Here is a 24778-nt window from a genome sequence, read left to right on the forward strand (position 1 = left end):
TACCAGAAGTTAGCCCTGTGTGGCGGTGTATGCCTATAGTCCCAACTACTTGGGAGGCTGAGGCAGGGGAATCACTTGAACCTGGGAGATGGAGGTTGCAGTGGGCCAAGATTGTACCACTGTACTCCAGCCTGGGCGACAGAGCAAGACTCTGTCTCAGAAAAAAAAAAAAAAAGAAAAAAGAAAAAAAGAAAAAAAATCACCTTAATTTTATGTAAATATATCCAGTTGTTAACGAAGTTTAGAAATGGTACATAGAGGAAAGCATACTTAACTAAATTGGAGACTGGAGTAGAAGTTAGCCAGGCAGGGCTGGGAAAAATGTTTCAGAGGAAAAAAAAGAAAGAATAGAACTATAGAAGTAAGAAAGGAGTCAAAGAATTCAGGAACTTTAAGGATTCAATCACTGATTTAATAAATATTGACTGGGGGACTGCTCTATAACAACAGCCAAGTACACGGCAGTAATCAAAATAGACTAGTCCCTACCTTCATGGAGCACACACTTAAGTGAGGGAGACAGACACTCAAGGAATTACAAATAGAGTTATGGCCGGGCCCAGTGGCTCACACCTGTAATCCCAGCACTTGGGAGGCTGAGGTGGGTGGAACACCTGAGCCTAGGAGTTTGAGACCAAACTGGCTAACATGGTGAAACCCTGTCTCTACTAAAAATACAAACATTAGCTGGGAGTGGTGGTGTGCACCTGTAATCCCAGCTACTTGGGAGGTTGAGAAAAGAGAATCACTTGAACCCAGGAAGTGGAGGTTGCAGTGAGCCAAGATTGCACCACTGCACTCCAGCCTGGGCAACAGAGCAATACTCCACCTCAAATAATTAAGTAAGTAAATAAATAAATAAATAGAATTACAAAGTGGGAAAAGTGTTGTAAAGAAAAGGCACAGGGTGTTATGATAGCATCTGAAAGGGGAACCTGGCCAAGTACAGTGGCTCATGCTTGCAATCCCAGAACTTTGGGAAACTAAGGTGGGAGGAACACTTGAGGCCATGAGTTCAAGACCAGCCTAGGAAACTTAATGAGACACACATCTTTACAAAAAATTTTAAAAAAACAACTAGCCAGATACGGTGGTACATCCCTGTAGTCCCAGCTACTCAGGAGGTTGAGGTGGGAGGATCCCATGAGCCCAGGAATTTGAGGCTACAGTGAGCTATGATCAAGTCACTGCACTCCAGCCTAGGCAACACAGCAAGACTCCGTCTTAAAAAATAAAAACGAAATAAATAAAAGGGGGACCTATCTAGCAATGTGAGATGATCAGCGATAGCTTCCCTGGGGAAGTGACATTTAAACTAGGAGCTGAAAAATGAACACACATTAGCTAGGTGTGTGGATGACTGGAGGTGCATTCCAGGAAATGGGAATAGCATAGAAAGGCCCTGAGATAGGAGGGAACAGGGTACATCTGAAGAATTAAAATTAAACAAGTGAGGCTGCTCCTGCCTCAGCCTCCTGAGTAGCTGGGATTATAGGCATGCACCACCATGCCTGGCTAATTTTTCTATTTTAGTAGAGACGGGGTTTCACCATGTTGGCTGAGATGGTCTCGATCTTTTGACCTCTTGATCTACCCATCTCAGCCTCCCAAAGTGCTGGGATTACAGGCATGAGCCACTGCGCCTGGCCATCCACAGGTTTTAAAGTAAAAAAAGCATATAAAACTGTACATACTGTATAATCTCAACAATATATATTTCTATAGTAAAATTAGGGGTAATTTCCTTAAACTGTTAGATCTTGCTATTTTCTAAAGCAACTATATTTATTACTTTCATAAATTATACTAATTTTAAATAAATGAATTAGATTTGCCCAGAAGGAAGGATTCTTTAAGATTTAAAATCAGGAGAAAAAAACAAAGGACTGGGATGGATAGAGTTTGTTAGTGGGGGAATAGCAAAGTGATGGAGTTCACATGGAAGGGACTCTATATAATTTCAGCAAAGCAGGAGGCAAGGACATCTGTAGCAAGCAAAGGGGTTGGGTATGACTAGCAATATTACAGTGAGGCTGAAGGTCTGGAATAGTGCCATGGGGATTCAGAGAACTGTCAGGAGCACACAGGGCTCAGCTAAGAATGTTTAGGGACAAAAAAGGAATCTTTAGGGACAAAATATGGATTAGTATTGTTGTTCAAAAAATGTGCAATCATCTGTAGAATTTCTTAAAAATGTCGGGTCTTGACCAGACGCAGTGGCTCACGCCTATACTCCGAGCAACTTGGGAGGCCGAGGCAGGTGGATCACCTGAAGTCAGGAGTTCGAGACTAGCCTGGCCACCATGGTGAAACCCTGTCTCTACTAAAATAGAAAAATTAGCCAGGCATGGTGGTGCATGCCTATAATCCCAGCTACTTGGGAGGCTGAGGCAGGAGACTCGCTTGAACCTGGGAGGCAAAGGTTGCAGTGAGGCAAGATCGTGATACTGCACCCCAGCCTGGGCAACAAGAGTTAGACACAGTCTCAAAAAAAAAAAAAAAGTCAGGTCCCTCTCCCAGTGATTTAGTATGTCAAAGTAGAGGCCCAATAATCTGTATTTTTTTTTCTTTCTTTTTAGACAGTCTTGCTCTGTCACCCAGGCTGGAGTGCAGTGGCGCAATCTTGGCTTACTGCAACCTCTGCCTCCTGGGTTCAAGTGATACTTCTGTCTCTGCCCCCTGAGTAGCTGGGACTACAGGTGTACACCACCACACATGGCTAATTTTTTGTATTTTAGTAGAGACGAGTTTCACTGTGTTGCCCAGGCTGGTTGCAAACTCCTGAGCTTAGGCAATCCACCCGCCTTGGCCTTCCACAGTGCTGGGATTATAGGCGTAAGCCACCACGCCTGGCCAATAATATGCATTTTTATAAGATAGGCTCAGAATATGTTTTGGGAAATGCCAGCTTAAGAGTCCAGACTGACTGTAGTGAGCCATAATCCAGCCACTGCCCTTCAGCCTGCATGACAAAGTGAGATCCTGTCTCAAAAAATACATATACAGATGGCTGGACAGAGTGCCTCACACCTATAATTCTAGTACTTTGAGGGGGCCGAGGTGGGTGGATCACTTGAGGTTAGGAGTTCGAGACCACCTTGGCCAACATGGTGAAACCCCCATCTCTACTAAAATACAAATATTAGCCAGGCATAGTGGTGTGCGCCTATAATCCCAGCTACTAGGGAGGCTGAGGCACGAGAATTGCTTGAACCTGGGAGGTGAAGGTTGCAGTGTGCCGAGATCACACCACTGTACTACAGCCTGGGCAACAGAGCAAGACTCTGTCTCAGAAAAAAATAAAATAAAATAAATACACACATGCGCGCGCCCACACACACACACACAAAACTTCCTTAAGGTGCTCTCTACTCTCATCATTTCAACTTATACAGTGAGTCTAGATGTCAAGATTTTTGTTTCCTTTTCTTTTTTGGGTATGTGTGTTTTGTTATTGTTGTTTTTAATTTCGGGAGAATAAAATTAGAGAGACAGGAAAGAAAAGAGTAGCAAAAACAGGACACACCAATACTAAAACAAAACAAAACAAAACAAAAAAACACTATTATTTATGTTGTAGAACACTATACCAAACTACTTATTACCTTACCTTTAGGAGGAGAGCAAAGTTACTCTTCAGAGAATTAGTCACACCATTTTCATACAATTTTTGCCTCATGTGATTTTCACTCACACTGCCACCACCAGATTGATACCTTAATAATGACTTCAGCATGGTTTCAAAAGGGTCCACTGAAACAAATTAAACATTTCTGTATCAAAATAATCACTCAAAAAGATTTCCTGTAAGAGAACAAAAGACTAGGGAGGTAAAGGATTATAGCTGAAAGCATGGAAATTGTTTTTCATAATTCCCTTAACTGTTTTAATTTTTCATATTTTTTTTGAAACAGAGTTTTGCTCTTCTCACCCAGGCTAGAGTGCAGTGTTGTAATCTGGACCCATTGCAAACTCTGCCTCCTGCATTCAAGTGATTCTCCCAAGTGGCTGGGATTACAGGCACCTGCCACCCTGCTCAGCTAATTTTTGTATTTTTAGTAGAGAGGGGGTTTTACTATGTTGGCTAGGCTGGTCTCGAACTCCTGACCTTGGGTGATCCGCCCACCTCAGCTTCCCAAAGTACTGGGATTACAGGCGTGAGCCACCATACCTGGCCTATTTTTTCTTATTAGTTTTTATGTACTACATATATTTAACATATTGGTGGTAAATTGCTTTTCCATTTCTCTTTTAAACTTTGTCACGGTGCCTTTTTATTTAACAAAAATATGGTAATTGATTACTATACATCAGGTTTAACAATGTGTGGTCAACATTTTCTCATCTCTTTCTTCCTTTCTAAAGGTGATTTTGACTTTGTTTTTTAAATCACAGACAGAGTCTCAATGTTTCTCCCAGACTGGTCTTCAACTCTTGAGTTCAAGTGATCCTCCCACCTCAGCTTCCTGAGTAGCTGAGAATTCAGGTATGTGCTACTGCATCCATTCAAGGTGTTTGTTATTGTACTAAAATTTTTCATTTTTATGTAGATAGGTTTATCTAACTTGTGTTTTATATCTCCTAGATCTTATACCATTGTTAAGAAAAGGTTTATGTACATTCTCCCCAACCAAAGAGACAAAATTTAATATTTAACCAAGTTTTCTTGTATTACCTTTATGACCTGATATTTTAATCATCTAGAATTTATTTAGATATAAGGAATAAGGGAGACGCCAGGTGCAATGGCTCACATGTGTAATCCCAGTATTTTGCAGGGCAGAGGTAGGAGAATTGCTTGAGTCTAGGAGTTGGAGGCCACTCTGGACAACGTGGTGAGACCTCATCTCCACTAAAAAGGAAAAAAAATAATTAGCCAGGCATGGGGGTGCATGCCTATAGTCCCACCTACTCAAAGGCTGAGGTGGGAGGATCACTTGAGCCCAGGAGTTGTAGGTTATACAGTGAGCTGTGATAGTACCACTGCACTCTAGCCTGGGCAAAAGAGGGAGAAAAAAAATAACAAATAAGGCAGGGACTGAGATTTATTTTTTCCAAATCTAACCAATATTCCCAAAACCATTTATTACTTTTCTCTTTTGTCATAAAATGCTATCTTTATCACATACATTTGGTTTGTCGTCTGAACTATCTACTTGATTACATCTGTTTGTCTAGCTCTACCACAGTATGAGTTTTTTTTTTTTTTTTTTTTTTTTTTGAGACAGAATCTCTCTCTGTCACCCAGGCTGGAGTACAGTGGCTCGATCTTAGCTCACTGCAACCTCTGCCTCCTGGGTTCAAGAGATTCTCCTGCCTCAGCCTCCCCAGTAGCTGGGATTATAGGCATGCATCATTAGGCCTGGCTAATTTTTGTATTTTTAGTAGAGACAGGGTTTCACCAGGTTGGCCAGGCTGGTCTCCAACTCCTGACCTCAGGTGATCCACCTGCCTCAGCCTCCCAAAGTGCTGGGACTACAGGCAGGAGCCATCGGGCCTGGCCAGGAGATTTCCTCTCTCTCTTTTTTTTTTTTTTTTTTTTTTTACAGCAACAGGGTCTTACTCTATCCCCTGGCTGCCTGGCTAGAGTAGAGTCCTGCAACCTTGGCTCAATGCAGCTTCAACCTCCTGAACTCAAGCGATCCTCCTATTTCAGCCTCCCAAGTAGCTCGGTCTACAGACACATGCATCACATCTGGCTAATTTTTGTATATTTTTTGCAGAGATGAGGTCTCACTATGTTACCCAGACTGATCTTTAACTCCTGGGCTCAAGTGATCCTCCCATCTAGGCCTCCCAAAGTGTTGGGATTACAGGTGTGAGCCACCGCGCCTGGCCAGTATGAGATTCTTTAAATTAATCTAGCTTTATAATACACTATACTAACTGATAATACAAGTATTTCCCTCATTAATATTCTTTTTTTTTTTTTTTTTTTTTTTTTTCCTGAGATAGAATCTCCTCGCTCTGTTGCCTAGGCTGGAGTGCAGTGGTGTGATCTCAGCTCACTGCCACCTCCACCTCCTGGGTTCAAGCTATTATTCTGCCTCAGCCTCCCGAGTAGCTGAGACTATAGGCGTGCACCACCATGCTCGGCTAATTTTCGTATTTTTAGTAGAGATGGGGTTTCACCATGTTGGCTACGATGGTCTTGATCTCCTGACCTCATAATCAACCAACCTCAGCCTCCCAAAGCGCTGGGATTACAGCATGGGCCACGTGCCCGGCCCATTAATATTCTAAGATTATTTCCTGGCTGATCATGTACATTTACTCTTCCAGATATACCTTGGAACCATTTTTTCAGAGTCCCAAAAAAATCCTGTTGGAATTTACACTGAGAATTTATCATAAACACTTATATATTAAGGAAAAACACAATTATATAAAATACTATCTTAAATGAGGTAATAAAACTGCAGCACAGTGCCTAGCACATAGTACAAAGCACTCAATAAATGTTGACTATTCCTATCCAAGAACAATGTATATATACAGTTATTTATAAACATTCATTCTTTTAAATTTAATTTAATTTTCTTTTTTGAGACAAGTCTTGCTCTGTTGCCTAGGCTGGAGTACAGTGGCACAATCTTGGCTCACTGAAGCCTCTGCCTCCCAGGTTCAAGAGATTCTCCTGCCTCAGCCTCCTGAGTAGCTGGGATTACAGGCATGTGCCACCACACCTGGCTAGTTTTTGTATTTTTAGTAGAGATGGGGTTTTGCCATGTTGGTCAGCCTGGTCTCAAACTCCTGGCCTCAAGTGATCCACCTGCCTCAGCCTGCCAAAGTGCTGGGATTACAGGCATGAGCCACCATGCCTGGCCTAAACATTCATTCTTAAAAGGTAAGGATCAGGTAATTAGAAAGAAAAGTAAACTTACGTGTCTTATTGGGGTTGATATGTTGCTTCAGTACATCAACAGTGCCCAAACTAACCACAAGGCGCCCACCAAACCAGAAGGAGACCACAGGCCCGTATCTCTCATGTAAATTAACCAGGAACTCGTGCAAACTTCCACTATTCACGATATCTGGAAGATTACCATCTCTGACAAAAGAGCAATATTTGATAAAATAATTAGTTTAGCTTGGAAAAATCAGAAAAACAATAGCTGACTCTGAATTAACTGTGTCAATAAATGAGAACAAAGATTCATGAAATTCAAATTACTGCAAAATCCAAAACTCAATTATATTTGCCTTCTTACTATGTTTCTATAGTTACATTTGAATATAGATTTATCTGCTATTTTAAGAATTCTTAACACTTTATACCAAATAAAAAAGCTCCACAGGAACATCTGACTTAGATACCAGAAAGCTATCCAACTTAGCTACCCAGCACCTAACTGAGATAATAATAGACATCATCAGCTGATGAAAATCATCAGCTGATGAAAATCATCAGATCAGCTATGGCAATCTTTTCCTTCTTTCCTTCTATCTTAATTCTCTTTTTAGCTTTCGCTGGCAAGGGGAAGTGAAAGCAATGAAATATTTTGATTTACACGACCCTCTTTTCTGTTCTTAACAAAGTTAAGGTTAAGTGCCAAGATAAATTTAGGGCAATCAAAGGAATTGGATAAGATGAGTAATCTAAAAACACGGTTTATCATATATATTTGGTTTGTCTTCTGAACTACCTACTCTATTCCATCTGTCTGCCTAGTCCTACCACAAAAAAACCTTAGTTTTCTATTTATTTATTTATTTATTTTTAGAAACAGGGTCTGTCTCTGTTGCCTAGGCTGGAGTACAGTGGCATAATCATAGCTCACTGTAGCATTAAACGCCTGGCCTCAAGTGATCCTCCACCTCAACCTCCTCAGTAGCTGGCAAGAGCTACTGTGATTAGCTAAAAACATGGTTTAGTCTTGATATCAATAATGACTAACTAACTCTACTTGATTCCAAGAAAATAATTACTCACTTTTCTTCAGTTGGAGTAATCCCTGGAATTCCTGCAGCTTGTCTGGAAGCCTTACATGGAAAAAAATAGTTTATAATAATGAATTATTATATATCCCATAAGTCAGATGTGTTTCACCAAGACATCTGCAGGACCTTAAATAATGGCTTTTTTTTTTTTTTTTTTTTTTTTTTTGAGATGTAGTCTTGCTCTGTTGCCAGGATGGAATACAATGGTGTGATCTCAGCTTACTGGGTTCAAGTGATTCCCCTGCCTCAGCCTCCCAAATAAGCTGGGACTACAGGCGTATGCCACCACATCTAGCTAATTTTTATATTTTAGTTGAGATGGGGTTTCACCATGTTGGTCAGGATGGTCTCCATCTCTTGACCTTGTGATCCACCAGCCTCAGCCTCTTGAAGTGCTGGGATTACAGACATAAGCCGCTGTGCCCGACCTAAATAATGGCTTTCCAATTAAGTTGAATTTAAGAAATTATTTCTATATTAAAATATAAAAAAAGGGGTACTTTGCATGCAAAAGAATAATTTCCATGTCCTTTGCAGGGATATGTATGGAGCTGGAGGCCATCATCCTTAGCAAACTAACACAGGTACAGAAAACCAAATACTACATGTTCTCACTTATAAGTGGGAGGTAAACAATAAGAATACATGAACACATAGAGGGGAATAATACACACTGGGGACTTTCAGAGGGTCAGAGGATTAGGAATAACAACTAATGGGTACTAGGCTTAATAATTATCTGGATGATGACATTTTCTGTACAATAAACCCCCATGATACAAGTTTACCTATGTAACAAAAACAGATTTGCATCCCTGAACTTAAAAAAGTTTTTTTTTTTTTTTTTTTTTTAAAAAAGAACGATTTCATTCAGGTTATTATTCTTCCTGTGTCAATTAAACTAAGGTATTTGAAGAATTTAATATAACTTTACATCAAGTAACATTTTTCTTTACATCAAGTACACTTTTCTTTGTTGTCTCTGTTGAGTTTACATATGGTTCCAGCTGGCTTGGCTTTACAAAAAATAATAATAATAATAATAAGGTCCATGCTTCTAATAGTTTCATTATGATGATGTAAGAAACAGAAGAAAATTCCTGTGCTGGGCCGGGCACAGTGGCTCATACCTGTAATCCCAGCACTTCGGGAGGCTGAGGTGGATGATCACTTGAGGTGAGGAGTTCAAGACCAGCCTGACAAACATGGTAACCCTGTCTCTACTAAAAATACAAAAATTAGCTGGGCATGGTGGCACACTCCTATAGTCCCAGCTACTCAGGAGGCTGAAGCATGAAAATCACTTGAACCTGGGAGGCAGAGGTTGCAGTGAGCTGTGGCTGCACCACTGGACTCGAGCTTGGATGACAGACTGAGACTTGTTTCAACAGAAAAAAAAAAAAAGGAAACAGAAAACTGTTGTGCTGGAGCCATTTTCTTGAGTTAGTAGGAAGTTAGATCTAGTACAGGAGTGAAAAGATGGTGAAGCATTTAATTGGGAGCATAGACAGTTCATAGTAATAGGAGGGAAGGTGAAATATAAGGGCACAAACTTTGGCAGATAGGTAGGGTGGTGTGGAAGTTAGCTTGGGATTGGTTTATTTTTTTTCTTTTCTTTTTTTTTTTTGAGACGGAGTTTTGCTCTTCTTACCCAGGCTGGAGTGCAATGGCACGATCTCGGCTCACCACAACCTCCCCCTCCTGGGTTCAGGCAATTCTCCTGCCTCAGCCTCCTGAGTAGCTGGGATTACAGGCACGCGCCACCATGCCCAGCTAATTTTTTTTGTATTTTTAGTAGAGACGGGGTTTCACCACGTTGACCAGGATGGTCTCGATCTCTTGACCTCATGATCCACCCACCTCGGCCTCCCAAAGTGCTAGGATTACAGGCTTGAGCCACCGTGCCCGGCCACTGGTTTATTTTTTCAATGAAATAGGCCAGGTGTGGTGGCTCACATCTGTAATCCCAGTACTTTGGGAGACCAAGGTAGGCTGATCATTTGAGTCCAGGAGTTTGAGAACAGCTTGGGCAACATGGCAAAATCCCGTCTCTCTGAAAAATACAAAAAATTAGCTGGGTGCAGTGGCCAGTGCTGCAATCTTAGCTACTAGGTAGGCTGAGGCAGGAGGATCACTTGAGCCTGGGAAGTCAAGGCTACAGTAAGCCAAGGTCACAACATTGCACTCCAGCCTAGGAGACAAAGTGAGACCCCATCTCAAAAAAAAAAAGGCAAAAAAAAAAAAAAAAAAAAAAAAAAGAGGCCAGGCGCAGTGGCTCATGCCTGTAATCCCAATACTTTGGGAGGCTGAGGCAAGCAGATAACTTTAGGTCTGGAATTCAAAACCAGCCATGCAGCCAACATGGTAAAACTGCATCTCTACTAAAAATAGAAAAATTAGCAGGGCATGGTGGAAGGCACCTGTAATCCCAGATACTCAGGAGGCTGAGGCAGGAGAATTGCTTGAGCTCAGGAGGCATAGATTGCAGTGAGCTGAGATAACGTCACTTCATTCCAGCCTGGGAGACTTTGTCTAAAAAAAAGGCCAGGCAAGGTGGCTCACACCTGTAATCCCAGCACTTTGGGAGGCTGAGGTGGGTGGATCACGAGGTCAGGAGTTCAAGACCAACTTGGCTAATATGGTGAAACCCCGTCTCTACTAAAAATACAAAAAATTAGCTGAGCGTGGTGGCACACACCTGTAGTCCCAGCTACCTGGGTGGCTGAGGCAGGAGAATCACCTGAACCCAGGAGGCGGAGGTTACAATGAGCCAAGATCATGCCACTGCACTCTAGCCTGGGCGACAAAGCAAGACTCCATTTCAAAAAAAAAAGAGGCCAGGTGCGGTGGCTCAGGCCTGTAATCCTGGCACTTTGGGAGACAGAGGTGGGCAAATCACAAGGTCAGGAGATCAAGAATGTCTTAGCCAACATGGTAAAACCCCATCTCTACTAAAAATATAGAAATTAGTCAGGCATGGTGGCGTGTGCCTGTAGTCCCACTACTCTGGAGGCTGAGACAAGAGAATTGCTTGAACCCAGGAGGCTGAGATTGCAGTGAGCCAAGATCACTCCACTGCACTCCAACCTGGGCAACAGAGTGAAATTCCATCTCAAAAAAGAAAAGAAATAGAGGCGAGACAGATTATGAGGTCAGGAATTTGAGACTAGCCTTGTCAACATAGTAAAACCCTGTCTCTATTAAAAATACAAAAATTAGCCAGGTGTGGGGGCCCATGCCTGTAGTCCCAGCTAATTGGGCGGCTGAGGTAGGAGAATCACTTGAACCCGGGAGGCAGAGGTTGCAGTGAGCCGAGACCATGCCATTGCATTCCAGCCTGGTTGCAGCTGGAGTGAGACTCCGGCTCAAAAAAAGAAAACGAGATTATTAATTATTGGTGAAGACAGGAGATTTAAAGATAGGGAAGGAGTGAAAAGTTATCTAGAGGATTAGGTGAGTGAATGTACCAAGTGATTTCCAGACACCCCACTTAAGGTTCATAAATTTAAAATGAGACTAGTTAGTATGGCTGTGTTCTTTTCTGCCTGCATGGTTTTTGTTTTTCAGCTGTGTGGGTTTAGGGGCGTAACTGACAGAGCACTGAATTTAATGAGAATTGGGGTTTTCTAGATGATTATGACAAAGGGATACAGCACAAAGGAGTTGAAGGTATGTGCAAAAGGGTGGTTACAGTAACAGACCATGGAACCTAAGCCTTTTTTTTTTTTTTTTTTTTTTGAGACAGGGTCTTGCTTGCTCTGTCACCCACACTAGAGTGCAGTGGCGTACTCTTGGCTCACTGCAGCCTTGATTTCCCAGGCTCAAGTGATCCTCCTGCGTCAGCCTCTTAAGTAGCTGGGACCAGGGACCACAGATGCTCATCACCATGCCTAATTTTTTATTTTCATTGTTTTTAGAGACAGGGTCTCACTATAATACTCAGGCTAGTCTCAAACTACTAAGTTCAAGCAATCCTCCCACCCCATTCTCCCGAAGTGCTGGGATTACAGGCTTGAATCACTGTGCTGGCCAGATGCTTCTCGTATTATCAGTTTTTTCTTCATGACTTGACAGCCCTCATCAGTACAATGTAATTTCTCCTACCTTTTTTTTTTTTTTTTTAACATAAATGATTTGATGGAAGTTTCTCCTACCTTAAGAGTCCCTTCACCTCACTTCCCTCTCTAGTTACCATCCCCCTTTACTACAAAATTCTAACGAGCTGTCTATACTTGATATCTCTGAATCTACACCATTTAGGTTCATTACCCCAATTACACTGAAACTGCTCTTTTTAAGATTACAAATGTTGCAGTGGCTCATGCCTGTAATCCCAGATCATGGAAGGCTGAGGCAGGAGGATCACTTCAGCCCAGAAGTTTGAGACCAGCCTGAGCAACATAGTGGGACCCCATTTCTATAAAAAATCTAAAAAGTAGGCTGGGTGCAGTGGCTCACACCTGTAATCCCAGTGCTTTGGGAGGCCAAGGCAGGCCAATCACTTGAGGTCAGGAGTTCAAGACCAGCCCAGCCAACATGGTAAAATCTTGCCTCTACTAAAAATATAAAAAATTAGCCAGGAGTGGTGGTGTGTGCCTGTAGTTCCGGCTACTTGAGAGGCTGGGGCATTAGAATCACTTGAACCTGGGAGACAAGAGGCTGCAGTAAGCTGAGATCTTGCCACTGCACTCCAGCCTGGGTGAGAGAGCGAGACTCCACATCAATAAATAAAAAATGAAAATTTAAAAATTAGCCAGGTGTGGTGGCATGCGCATGTAGTCCCAGCAACTTGAGAGGCTAAGGTGGGAGGATCGCATGGGGCCAGGAGTTTGAGGTTACCATGAACTATGATGGCACCACTACATCCAGCCTGGGCAAGAAAGTGAGACTCTGTCTCTTAAACAAAACAAAACAAAAAACAATTACCAATATAATTAAATTCTTAGGCCTTAACTTGACCTACCTGCAGCATTTGACTTAGCTGATTATCCTCTTCCGCTTAAAACATCTGGCTTCCTTTTATTTTATGTGGTTCTGCTCCTCAGTCTCCTTTGCTGGCTCCTCTTTTTCTCCTCAACCATTAACATTGCAGAACCCAGGGTATGGTCCCTGGACCTCTTCTCTCCTGTATCTAAATCATCTGGGAGATTGCAACCAGTTCTCCTAGCTTTAAATACAATCTATACACTGATAGCTCCCAAATACATATCTTTAGCCTGGACTTTTCCCATAAACCCAAGACACATATTCAGTTACTCCTCAATATCTCCACTTGGATGTCTAACAGGCATCTCAAAACTAGCCTACCCAAAAACAACTCCTAATCTCTATAAATCCTCACCACCTCTCACCAAAATAAAACTAAGGAACAACCAGCAACAGCAAAACTCCTGATCTTCCCTGGAATTAATCCATCCTTCCAGAAACCAGGCTAAAAAATAACTGGTATTTTCCTTGATGCCTCTCTTTCACATTTCACATCCAATCCACTGGGAAATTCCACTGGCACTATCTTCACAAATGACTAGTTTTCACTGTCTCTGCCACTACTACCAAGATCCAAGATGAAGTAATACCCTCCTAACTACTCTCTTTGCTTCCATCTTTACCTGGAGACCCCTAAGTCTATTTTTAACTTAGCAACCAGAATGATTCTTTTAAAATTTACCTAATAAGATTAAATTTTAGTACTATCCAATTTCAAATGCCATTCATCTGCTGAAATCCTCCAGTGGCACAAAGCAAAAGTCCATAAAAAAAGCCTTACAAGCCATTTAAATTCTGTCCTTCACTCCCATCTCTCTTTCTTTCCTCTGGTCTCTTCCTACACTGTAACCACACTCATCCCCTTGCTTTCCAGGAACACACCAGGCATACCTCTGAGGGTTTGCATTTGCTGCTCCCTCGACCCAGAATGCTTTCTCAGATACCTGAATGGCTTGCACCTTCACCTTCTTCGAGTCTCTGCTTCAATGTCTTCTTAGCTCTTGACCATTCTGCTTTAAAATAACAATCTACCTATCCCCAACTTTATTTCTACCCACAATCCTGTTACTTGTTTCTATTGTCTGTCCACCTTCTTTAGAAAATAAATTCCAAGTATCAGGAATTTTCTGTCCAGTTTGTTCACAGCTGGATTCCCAGCACATTTGGAATGGTAACTGGTACATATCTAGTGGCAAGAATAAACAGTGTGCTTCTATGAGCTGATCAAAGAAGAGTATTATTTTAAAATCACCAAAAGTTCTAAAACTGTTTAGTTTCTCAGAAAATAAGATTTCAGGAAGTCCCTGATTGCGTAGTTGCAAGATTCCAGTCTAATCCATTTACCTGCTCGGAAAACAACATTTAAGAAGATGTATGGTCAATTCCAGCAGTTCAACTGTCACTGTAACTTTTCAACTTTCACTGTAAAACCACCACCTTGCCTTGTAGAACGTTTTTTTTCCTCTTTTTTCTTTGAGACGGAGTCTCGCTGTGTCGCCAGGATGGAGTGCAATGGCGCGATCTCGGCTCACTGCAATCTCTGCTTCCCGGGTTCAAACGATTCTCCTGCCTCAGCCTCACGAGTAGCTGGGATTACAGGCACATGCCAGCACACCCAGGTAATTTTTATATTTTTAGTAGATATAGGGTTTCACCATGTTGGCCAGGATGGTCTCGATTTCCTGACCTCGTGATCCAACCGCCTCAGCCTCCCAAAGTGTGTACAACAGGTTTTAAAGACGGCTCCTCAACCATCACTGCTTTTGTTTTCAGACCCTCCCTCTCTGGCTGAGGGAAGCCAGTGGAGAGAGAACAGGAGGCTTGGAGAGGCAGCAGCGGCCGAGGAAAGCTCGCACTCGACCAGCAGCGCGGCTCTCTCCCCAGGAGGAGCATTTGTCCCCAAGCCCCTCAGAGGACCAAAACCCGGACCTCAAGCACTTTGGATTTCAGTCAGGATAGATCGATGGACAGATGGAAAGGGGAACGACGGAAGTACTGAAGAATCCTCAAGAAAGGAGAAAGAAGTGGCGTGCCCTGGAGTCTTTTCCCGGACACACTGGGAAATGGAATTTGCGTTTGTCGGAGTTACTGCCAAAAAGCCGCCCAAAGTACTTGAGAGCCGCCTTGGAGAGTGGGGCTGGGTGCCCGTAAAGGTGAGGCCTGCCCGCAGCTCTACGGCCGCCCAACTCGGCGCCAGAAGGGTAGCAGAGCAGTCCACGTTGCTCACCGCGCTCGCCAGGCGCGCCCGGAGGGGCGTCACGTGACTCCGGGTGCGTTTCCGGAGCGGAAGCCCTGGAAGGATCCTGGACCCTTCCCTCAGGCCCGCCCCCTGCGGCCCGCAGCAGGCAGCTCGGCCTGGAGGTGGGTGACAGAGAGGCCGGGGCCGGCGCCCGAGGCCCCAGAGAACCACGAAGACGCTTACCGGGTAGAGGTAGAGCACCGCTCCCACCAACGCCAGCAAGAAGGTGACGGCGAAGATCGCGAAGTCCAACATGGTTCTTCCGCCCAGGGAGCCACGTCTCGGATCCGCCGCTCCGGCAGCAGCGCCTCAGCCTGGCCCAGCGGGCGGCACCCCGCGGGACCCGCGAACCAACTGGCCGCCGGGGGCGTGACCGAGGGCTGCGGCCGGCGCCGGCGAAAAGAGCAATGGATCGCCGAGGAGCCGGGGAGCGGGCTCCTGTGCGCAGCTGGCAGAGGCTGAGGCCGCCCAGCGCTGGCCTCCACCCCAAGGCGGGGATTGCGGTGCACATGATTTCAGAATACGCCCGCGACTTGGGACTTAGTTGCTGGCGAAAGCAGACCCCAGGTTCCTGATAAAAGCTAGGAGTTAGCAGTGCTCTGTCCGCCGAATGGGTTCAGAATTAAAACCTCTAAACCAATGGTTTCGAAGAGTGGTTCTCGAACCAGCATCAGCGTCGCCCGGGAACTCGTTAGAGATGCAGATTATCGATGCCGGAAGCGGTGGCTCCACCTACCCCAGCACCGTGGGAGGTTGAAGCGGGAGGATCGACACCAGAGTGGGCAACGTAGCGAGACCCCCGTCTCTACAAAAAAAAAAAAAAAAAAAAAAAAAAAAAAGATTCAAATTAGCCGGGCGTGGTGGCTCACGCCTGTGGCTCCACCTACACCGGAGGTTGACGCTGGAGGGTCGCTTCAGCCTGGGAGGCGCAGGCTACGCAACTCTGTACTCCAACCTGGTCGACGGGGCAAGACCGTCTCAAAAAACAAAAGAAATGCGGATTCTCGATCCCAACCTAGACCTATTGAATCAAACACTCGGGCCGGGGCCGGGGCCGGGGGTGGGGGTGGGTGGGTGTGGGGGGCGGGTACAAGAATCTGTTTTAACAAAGCCCTCCCGGGGACACTATTACATAAGTTTGAGTGAAAACCACCACTGATCTAACAGGGCCAGGGAAGTGACTGGGAGTAAAACAAGAGTAGATAATCCTTGTTTTGCAGAATTTCTGTCTGAAGTACTAGTAAATGTGGTTCTTTGACACTTTCTGGTGAGCGGAGGCTGCAAACTGTTCAGATTTCCTTGCTGTTAGTTCTGACTTTCGGTAAATTGCTTGAGTTTTCTAAGCTTCCATTTCCTTCTAAGCAAAACAGTGAAAATAATATCACACGGAGTTGCCTGTAGGTTAAATTACATGTTTTATGAAAAGCACTTAGCACAGCTGGCAAAACCGAGTAGGTGCTATCTACTTCAGTATTTGGCATTTGTTGCCATGGGCATAAAATATCCTAGGACTCCTATTTCGTATGGCTCAGAAGTTTTGACATTGCTAATAAAATACAAGGCAAGGCCTGCTACTTACTGGTGCTCCCTTTAGTGAAAGTGTCCTAAAAGTATGTATAGATTTGATAGTTTTAACAATATAAAATGTCAAGCACAGGAAGCAATTTGGCAAGAGAAATTCCAGATTGCATTTTACAGCTTCTATGATAAATGACTATTACATAAGCAGGAAACATACCTCATTGAAAATGCCAACTCTTTTGGCATCTATAGCAAATATAATGAAACATGCTATTTAATATTTCACTTGTAGAAATTGTATTTTTAAGTCTTTCTCTGCATATAAATGTGCTTTAAACTGTCATATGTTCAAATTTCATTTTTAAGTCTCTTGTTTGGAATTGTAAAGACATTTCTTGTCAAACTGATGTTCCCAATAGGTTTTCAAAACAGTAAGCGTTAGAGTTTTTTGTTTTTTGTTTTTTGAGACAGTCTCGCTCTGTAGCCGAGGCTGGAGTGCAGTAGTGAGATCTCGGCTCACTGCAACCTCTGCCTCCTGGGTCCTAGTTTATACTCCCTAAAAGCATTTTAGTACTCCCTAAAAGGATTACATATTTTATATATATATATATATATATATATATATATATATATATATATATCTCCTTTCACACATGTTTTTATCTTGACTAAAGGATTAAGTTTCTGGCATATTATAAATATTCATGTTTTGGGCTGGGAGTGGTGGCTCAAGCCTGTAATCCCAGCACTTTGGGAGGCCGAGGTGGGTGGATCACCTGAGATCCAGAGATCAAGACCACCCTGACCAACTTGGAGAAACCCTGTCTCCACTAAAAATACAAAAATTAGCTGGGCATGGTGGCACATGCCAGTTGTCCCAGCTACTCGGGAGGCTGGAGCAGGAGAATCACACTTGAACCCGGGAGGCGGAGGTTGCAGTGAGCTGAGATCACACCATTGCACTCCAGCCTGGGCAACAAAAGCAAAACTCAGTATCAAAAAATAAATAAATAACTATTCACTTTTTGAAATTGTTACAGCTTTCTTTCAAGTGTATGAAAAGGAATTTAAATATAATAGTGATGTGATAACTATCCTCGGACTTTAAAAACACACACAAACTTGACCAGGCTCAGTGACTCACATCTGTAATGCCAGCACTTTGGGAGGCTGAGGTGGGCAGATCACTGAGGTCAGGAGTTCAAGACCAGCCTGGCCAACATGGTGAAACCCTGACTCTATTAAAAACACAAAAATTAGCTAGGTGCAGTGGCACGCACCTGTAATCCCAGCTTCTCAGGAGGCTGAGGCAGGAAAATAGCTTGAACCCAGGAGGCGGAGGTTGCAGTGAGCTGAGATCGTGCCACTGCACTCCAGCCTGGGCAACAAAAGCAAAACTCCATCTCAAATAAAAATAAAAAAAAATAAATAAAATATTCACCTTTTGAAATTGTTACAGCTCTCTTTTAAGTGTATGAAAAGGAATTTAAATATAATAGTGATGTGATAACTATTGTCAGACTAAAAAAACACATAAACTTGGCCAGGCACAGTGACTCATACCTGTAATGCCAGCACTTTGGGAGGCTGAGGCGGGCAGATCACTTGAGGTCAGGAGTTCAAGAGCAGCCTGGCCAACATGGTGAAACCCTGTATCTATTAAAAATATGAAAATTAGCTGGGTGCAGTGGCATGTGCCTGTAATCTCAGCTTCTCAGGAGGCTGAGGCAGGAGAATCACTTGAACCCAGGGAGCGGAAGTTGCAGTGAGCCAAGATGGTCCCACTGTACTCCAGCCTGAGCAACAGAGTGAAAGTGGACTAGGTAGCACATGACTATAATCCCAGGTTCTCAGGAGGCTGAGGCAGGAGGATCACCAGAACCCAGGAAGCAGAGGTTGCAGTGAGTCGAGATGACACCACTGCACAGCTTGTGCAACAGCGTGAGACTCTAAAAAAAAAAAAAAAAAAAAGATGGTGGGATAGACGGCTATTTCTGACTGCAGTATAGAGCTTATTAAAAGAAAAAAAAAGTTTTAGGCCTGACTTTCCAACATAAGATGGTGTAGATGAAGAACCAGAAGGCTTCCATTCTTCTCAAAGAATATTTTGTGGCCAGGCATGGTGGCTCATGCCTATAATCCCACTTTGGGAGTCTGAGGTGGGAGGATCACCTGAGGTCAGGAGTTCAAGACCAGCCTGGCCAATGGGGTGAAACCCTTTCTCTACTAGAAAGAAATACAAAAAATAGCTGGGCATGGTGGCAGGCACTTGTAATCCCAGCTACTAGGGAGGCTGAGGCAGGGAGAATTGCTTGAACCGGGGAGGCAAATGTTGCAGTGAGCCGAGATCATGCCACTGCACTCCAGCCTGGGCTACAGAGTGAGACTCTGTCTCAAAAAAAAAAAAAAAAAAAGAATATTTTGTGCAGCTGCAGGGCACATGTGGCTGAGTCAGGCCCTAAAATCTAATTGTGCAGGTAGTAGAGTTATAATGCCAGTTAGAAGCAGAATATTGCCAAGTCTTTTATTCTAAATTAGGGAACTATTTGAGAGGGAATAGGACTCTGATCAGGACATTTGGTCAGAGAAAGACAAAGCTGAAACCCCAAGTCCCACTGAACCCTTCTTGCTGATGGGGGAGTGGGCCTATCTTCCCTGTCTGAGGAAACTAACTTCCCTCATATGAAAGTCTTTAAGAAACTTCTTTTGGGTCAGTTACATAACAAGGTAGGGCCCATTTTCCTGAGGAAGAATTCCCATTTCTCCTCATTATCTCTAGGCAATAAAGACTGATAATAATAAACTAATAAAATAATAAAGATAATAACGGACTGTCGGCAATAAAAACAGTTAAACCATCATAGTCCAGGGAGAAAATTACCAGTTCAGTTCCTAGAGAACAGTGGCACTGCAAGAGAAAAGAGGACAGGTGATGGAGCACGGCAGGGTGGGTAATTTGTCACTCACAGTTTACTATTGCCAGCACATGGTTATAAAAAAAGAAGATATTTGGTTGGTTCTATTATTGTTTTAAAATACTCTATTCATAATGCCTGGACCTGGAACAGAACATCGGCTTATACATCAAAGGAGCAATAAGACCTTGCTAATTTGTATTAGAGGAATGCTAAGAAGCATGTATGAGAATGGGTATTTAAGGAAAATAAAACATAAAGGATGGTAAGGGCCAAATTTATTTATATGGTTTCATTCACCCAGAATTTGGGAAGTCAATGTATTAACTTGCCATATTAGTCCCTTTTCATGCTGCTGAGAAAAGTATACCCAAGACTGGGCAATCTACAAAAGAAAGCGGTTTAATGGACTTGCAGTTCCATGTGGCTGGGGAGGCTTCACAATCATGGTGGAAAGTAAAATGCATGTCTCACATGGTGGCAGCCAAGAGAACTTGTGCAGGGAAACTCCCCTTTATAAAACCATCAGATCTCATGAAACTTGTTCACTATTACAAGAATAGCATGGGAAAGACCCTCCCCCCAGAAAAACAGCCATGATTCAGTTACCTCCAGGTCCCTCCTATGACACATGGGAATTGTGGGAGCTACAATTCAAGATGAGATTTGGGTGGGTAAACAGCCAAACCATATCATCACACCCCTGGCCCCTCCCAAATCTCATGTCCTCACATTTTAAAACCAATCATCCCAACAGTCCCCCAAAGTCTTTTTTTCCCCCCCTGAGATGGAGTCTCACTCTCTCGCCCAGGCTGGAGTGCAATGGCACAATCTTGACTCACTGCAATCTCCTCCTCCTGGGTTCAAGGAATTCTTCTGCCTCAGCCTCCCAAGTAGCTGGAATTATAGGCAACTGCCACCATGCCTGGCTAATTTTTTTTGTATTTTTAGTAGAGACAGGGTTTCATCAGGTTGGCCAGGCTGGTATTGAACTCCTGACCTTGGGATCCACCTGCCTTGGCCTCCCAAAGTGCTGGGATTACAAACGTAAGCCACTACGTCCAGTCATCCCCCAAAGTCTTAACTCATTTCAGCATTAACTCAAAAGTTCAAAGTCTCCTCTGAGACAAGGCAAGTCCCTTCTGTCTATAATGCTGTAAAATCAAAAGCAAGTTAGTTACTTCTTAGATACAATGGGGGTGCAGGCATTGGATATAAATACACCCATTCCAAATGGGAGAAACTGGCCAAAACAAAGGTGCTAATGACCCCATACAAGTCCAAAATCCAGTGGGGCAGTCAAATCTTAAAGCTCCAAAATGATCTCCTTTGACTCCATGTCTCACATCTGGGTCATGCTGATATAAGAGGTGGGTTCCTATGGTCTTGGGCAGCTCTGCCCCTGTGGCTTGCACGGTACAGCCTCCCTCTTGGCTGCTTTCACAGGCTGGAGTTGTGTGTCTGCGGCTTTTTCAGGTGTGCAGTGCAGGCTGTCAATGGATCTACCATTCTGGGGTCTGGAGGACAGTGGCCCTCTTCTCAGCTCTACTAGGCAGTGCCCCAGTGAGGACTCTCTATTGGGGCACCCACCCCATATTTCCCTTCTGTACTGCCCTAGCAGAAGTTCTCCATGAGTGTGCTGCCCCTGTGGCACACTTCTGCCTGGACATCCAGGCCTTTTCATACATCCTCTGAAATCTAGGCAGAGATTCCCAAACCTCAATTATTGACTTCTGTCCACCTGCAGGTTCAACACTACATGGAAGCTGCCAAGGTTTGGGGCTTGCATCCTCTGAAGCCACAGCCTGAGCTGTATCTTGGCCCCTGTTAGTCATGGCTGGAGCAGCTGGGATGCAAGGCATAAAGTCCCTAGACTACACACAGCAGAGGGACCCTGGGCCAAGCCTAGGAAACCATTTTTTCTTCCTAAGCCTCCAGGCCTGTGAGGGGAGAGGCTGCTGCAAAGTTGGAGACATCTTCCCCACTGACTTGGAGATTAACATTTGGCTCCTCATTACTTATGCAAATTTCTGCAGCAAGCTTGAATTTCTCATCAGAAAATGGGATTTTCTTTTCTATCACATTGTCAGGGTGTAAATTTTCTGAACTTTTATGCTCTGTTTTCCTTTTAAAGCTGAATGCCTTTAACAGTGCCCAAGTCACCTCTTGCATGCTTTGCTGCTTTGAAATTTCTTCTGCCAGATACCCTAAATCATCTCTCCCAAGTTCAAAGTTCCACAAATCTCTAGGGCAGGGACAAAATGCCACCAGTCTCTTTGCTAAAACATAAGAGTCGCCTTTGCTCTAGTTTCCAACAAGTTCTTCATCTCTGTGTAAGACCACCTCAGTCTGAATTTCATTGTCCATAAGATTATCAGCATTTTGGTCAAAGCCATTCAACAAGTCTCTAAGGAGTTCCAAACTTTCCCATGTTTTTCTGTCTTCTTCTGAGCTTTCAAAACTGTTTCAACCTCTGCCTGTTACCCAGTTCCAAAGTCACTTCCACATGGAACTGGGTAACAGGCAGAGTTCGAAACAGTTTGGAGAGATGATAGGTGATGATGACCATTATATATTGTATACCTACTCTGAGCTACATGCTTTAAGCAAATCTCCAATTCTTAAAAGACTCATGGAGTGGTGGATTGTTATCTTCATTTTTCAGATGAAAAAACTGAGGTTCAGAAACGGAGAAGTGAACAGCCAATGTCACAAAGCATGGATTTCAATTCAGAACTGTACACCCAGTCTAGACGTCATACTGTAACTAATCAAAAGCTTAAAAGCGAGAAGCAAAGAATATATATATATGGCTGTGTGCAGTGGCTCACACCTGTAATCCCAGCACATTGGGAGGCTGAGGCTGAGGTGAGAGGACTGCTAGAGGCCAGGAGTTGAAGATCAGCTTGGGCAACATAGGTTCTGTCTCCTCTACAGAACAAAAATAGCCAGTTATGGCATTGTGTGCCTATAGTGTCTGCTACTCCAGAGGCTTAGGTGGGCAGGAGTTCAAGGCTGCAATGAGCTGTGATTGCACCACTGCAATCCATTCTGAGTGACAGGGTGAGACCCCATCTCAAAAATAATTTATATCAATAGAGATGTGAGTGAAGAGGTGGAGGGGAGTATGGAGTGAATCTAGGCAGAAACCAGAGCCAGACCCAAAGGGGCCATGTGTGGTGATTGATTTAACCTCAGGAGCTGTGAGGGCAACTAAAAGACCTTACGTGGAAATGATGTGATCCAACTGACCTCTTAGCATAGCTCTAACCAGCAGAGGTGGAGGGGATGGGTGGGAGGGAGAGAATAGCTGGGGAGCCCATCAGACCAATCCAGGCAGAAGAGAGCAGGGCCCTGCTGAAGCTTTGGGAGTGAGGATGGGGAGAGAGGCAGTTTGAGGTGCTGCTTGGAGGGTGAAAGTTGTGAGTGGAGGTGCAGTTTCCTCCATGTGCATAACAGAGTCTTTCAATGAGGAAAAACAGGTGAGAGAAATACAAAGGAATCAACAGGACTTGTTCCTCCCTACATGTGTAGAGGGAGGGAGAGACCACATGGATGACTCCTGGGCTGCTAATATGGGAGAGAGGATGACTGTGGTGCCTTTTGTGGAGACACAGGACCTTCTGGAGTAGCAGATGATGGAGAATAAGGTACAGAGTGAGCCTGGCTTTCCACCTGATGAGTGTGAGGTGCCTATGGGTTGTCCAGGGAGGAGAGCTGGGAGGCAGTTTTGTGGGTGGGTCTGAAGCCCCATTTAAGGCCCAGTAGCCTAAGAGGAGCTGATGTAACAGGCCCTGATGTGACCGCCCATGGAGTGTGCACAGTGATCACAGTGAAAGGAAGGGCTACCTCAACAGAGGAGCATCCGAGGGCACGGAGGCTCCTAACTCTGAGCTTTCCAAAGGTCTATGAGAAGATCAGAAGCCTGAGTAGAAACCCTTAGTTTATTAGAAAGAAGCCAAAATACAAAAAAATAAAAAAAATTAAAAAAAAAAAGACTATCCTGCAAAATACAGTTACATTTCAAAAGCAAAATCAGAAAAAGATATTCAACCTGTCATTTCTACATTAAAAATGTTTTATGGGATGTGGATGCATTTTAATATATTTAATACATCTGATATGATGTAGATGAGCCCCCTTCAAAGACATCGCTCCTCAAGTCTGTGTAAGGATGCAGGGTGAGAGAAAGTTCTCCTTTGCTGAGACCCACACCCCACAATCCATAGTCCCCAGGGCTTTCCTTTACCCAGGGAAATTCAACTCAAAACCACACTGAGATACCTTCTCACAGCACTCAGAATGGCTATGATTAAAAAGTCAAAAAGTAACAGATGCTAGAAAATTGTGGAGAAAATGGAATGCTTATATACTGTTGGTAGGTCTATAAGTTAGTTCAACTTTTCTGAAAAGCAGTGTGGAAAGTCTTTGAAGACCTAGAGACAGAAATATCATTTACCCAGCAATTCCATTACTGAGTATATACCCAGAGGAATGTGAATTGTTCTTTTATAAAGACACATGCATGTGTATGTTTAGTACAGCACTATTCACAATACAAAGAAACAAAATCACCCTAAATGTCCATCAATAGTAGATTGAATAAACAAAATGTGGTTACATATACATCATGGAATACTAGGCAGCCATAAGAAAGAAGAAAAAGATCACGTCCTTTGCAGGGACATGGATGGAGCAGGAGGCCACTAAACAGCACATGTTCTCACAAGTCAGAGCTAAGTGATGAGAACACATGGAGGGGAACAATAGACACTTGGGCCCACATGAGGGTGGAGGGTGAGAGGATGGAGAGGAACTGAAAAAATATTGAGTATGAGGATTAATACCTGAGTAATGAAATAATCTGTAAACAAACCCCCATGACACTATTTATCAATATAACCTGTACATGTATCTCTGAACCTAATAAAAAAGTTTTTTTAATTAATGTAATTAATTATATCAACAGGCTAAATGAGAAAAACCACATGATCATATGAATACACACAGAAAAACCATTCAACAAATCCAATAGCTGTTCATAATTTTTAAAAAAAAGAAAGAAAAAAACCTTTCAGTGAACTAGGAATATAAGGGAGCTTCCTCAACTTGATTTTTAAAAAATCTACCAAAACCTATAGTTAACATCATAATGAGTAGTGAGAAATTTAAAGTT

General features: G+C 43.4%; 2 protein-coding genes across 7 annotated transcripts in view; both read right to left on the reverse strand.

The window, feature by feature from the left end:
* CYP20A1 (cytochrome P450 family 20 subfamily A member 1) overlaps positions 1–15507 on the reverse strand; it is an 85689-nt gene extending 70182 nt beyond the window's left edge. For 4 of the 6 annotated variants that reach the window (XR_012517641.1, XM_074399220.1, XM_074399221.1 and 1 more), the window contains exons 1-4: positions 15350–15507; positions 7934–7983; positions 6885–7051; positions 3611–3753 (exon numbers count right to left, since the gene is read on the reverse strand). Coding sequence is in view for 4 of the 6 variants with exons in the window: in XM_074399220.1 (XP_074255321.1) it covers positions 3611–3753; positions 6885–7051; positions 7934–7983; positions 15350–15421 (432 nt within the window). In the remaining 2 variants the exon portion in view is untranslated. Of the gene's footprint in view, positions 1–3610; positions 3754–6884; positions 7052–7933; positions 7984–12904; positions 15310–15349 lie in introns of those variants that run through there. The other 2 variants (XM_039470129.2, XM_039470130.2) reach the window with 2 other exon arrangements.
* Positions 15508–15678: 171 nt separating this feature from the next.
* LOC141584688 (uncharacterized) overlaps positions 15679–24778 on the reverse strand; it is a 119867-nt gene continuing 110767 nt past the window's right edge. The window contains exon 5 of the mRNA XM_074400170.1: positions 15679–15971. The gene's annotated coding sequence lies outside the window, so the exon portion shown is untranslated. The remainder of the gene's footprint in view (positions 15972–24778) is intronic.

The sequence above is a fragment of the Saimiri boliviensis genome, chromosome 5 (assembly GCF_048565385.1).
Source record: "Saimiri boliviensis isolate mSaiBol1 chromosome 5, mSaiBol1.pri, whole genome shotgun sequence".
NCBI lineage: Eukaryota > Metazoa > Chordata > Mammalia > Primates > Cebidae > Saimiri > Saimiri boliviensis.